A 1327-nucleotide genomic window follows, 5' to 3' on the forward strand; every position below is an offset into this window, starting at 1 on the left:
TTGTATCCGATGGTAGCAGCATGATGGAGGTACAGAACCACCCTGGTATCAGTCTCTTCCTGGTTGCTGTAGATCGTGGGGAGTTCACGTACCTCGACCTGAAACACAAAAAGGCACCGCATTTCAATCACCAGTCACTGCCAGTTTCAGATCTAGACAAACATCACAGGTAATCACCTTTTTTTCAGGAAAAATTACAAATTGAATCGCCATTCACGAAGGGCTTTCAATTTTACCTTGCCATTCGTTGAGGCAAGTTGGTGGGCCTTCCCCTCCACGATCAGCACAGCCATCTCTGTTCTCTCCAGCCTGGTAGCTGCCTCTTGTCCACTCCACACTTTCAGAAGAAGCTGGCACATCTGCTTTTTGTTGTCGTCATTTGCAAGGAACATTTTGAAGTCATATGGCTTCCTGGTTGCTGGTCCATCCAGAAGGCAGCTGTCTTCCCCAGGTGGCCCTTGCGCACCTTTTCCTCAAAGGCATGGTACTTTTTGATGAGGAGTAGAGTTGAGGGGTCTTTGAGGGCTTCATCGAGGTGCTCTCGGTTGCAAGACTGGGTCATTCTGAGAAGCACAGCAGGGTCAGAGATCATGATGTTCTCCTCCTCAGTGAATCTCTCCATCAACAGCCTCTCCATTGCCTCACACACTGTTTTGAGGCAAAAGAGGGACTTTGCGTAGGCCTTTCCACTGAGAACACCTTTGAGAGATCCACTTGTTACTAGTTGTGCCTCAAAGAGAATCTCTGCATATCCAGAACCACGCATCTTGTGTCCAGTGAGCATCCCGATGTAGTTCATGGATGTGTGGAAGGGTCCAATCGTTACTACATGACTAGCAAATTCATTTGGCCAGCGCCAGATGATGGGAAGGGCTTTCATGCAGACACCCAGATCAAATGTATTCAGGACCCATCTCTGACCCACCTCAGCAGTTGCTGCCTCGGAACGCTTCAGTAGCTCACGAACAACTGCGTTGTCTGTGATCGGTTGGTGGATAGGCGTGCAGTAGTCGACTGTTGATTTGCTGGGTGGGGGAGAACCAGTTGCAGAGGTGAAACCCCCTAGCCCAGGCACAGGCTGCAGGCCACAGCTTCCGATGTATCTGATGAAGAGCCAGATGTAGTACTCTTGCATCGTAGTGGCATAGACTGTGTCATTCTCTGCTGGCGGTGTGAATGATGAGCCTTCAGGGAACTTCGGGCCAACGCGAGTAAAGTGCAAGGGTGGGAGAGTTTTTGGTGTGTCGACCTTCAGGCTACGCTGTTGTGACCTATTGATGGTAGGTAGCATTCGGTCCTTGCTGCTCTCGAACCCGGGCTTGACCTC

General features: G+C 50.3%; 1 protein-coding gene across 1 annotated transcript in view; it reads right to left on the reverse strand.

Annotated features, from left to right (window-relative positions):
- The window catches only part of LOC144894003 (uncharacterized), a 1208-nt gene extending 871 nt beyond the window's left edge, over positions 1-337 (reverse strand). Inside the window, exons 1-2 of the mRNA XM_078785434.1 lie at positions 237-337; positions 1-98 (exon numbers count right to left, since the gene is read on the reverse strand). The exon at positions 1-98 is cut by the window's left edge and continues 871 nt beyond it. Of these exons, the coding sequence (XP_078641560.1) occupies positions 1-98; positions 237-293 (155 nt within the window). The 5' untranslated portion in view covers positions 294-337. The remainder of the gene's footprint in view (positions 99-236) is intronic.
- Between the last annotated feature and the right edge of the window lie 990 nt (positions 338-1327).

The sequence above is a fragment of the Myxine glutinosa genome, chromosome 10, assembly GCF_964187855.1.
Source record: "Myxine glutinosa chromosome 10, kmMyxGlut1.1, whole genome shotgun sequence".
Taxonomy (NCBI): Eukaryota; Metazoa; Chordata; class Myxini; order Myxiniformes; family Myxinidae; genus Myxine; species Myxine glutinosa.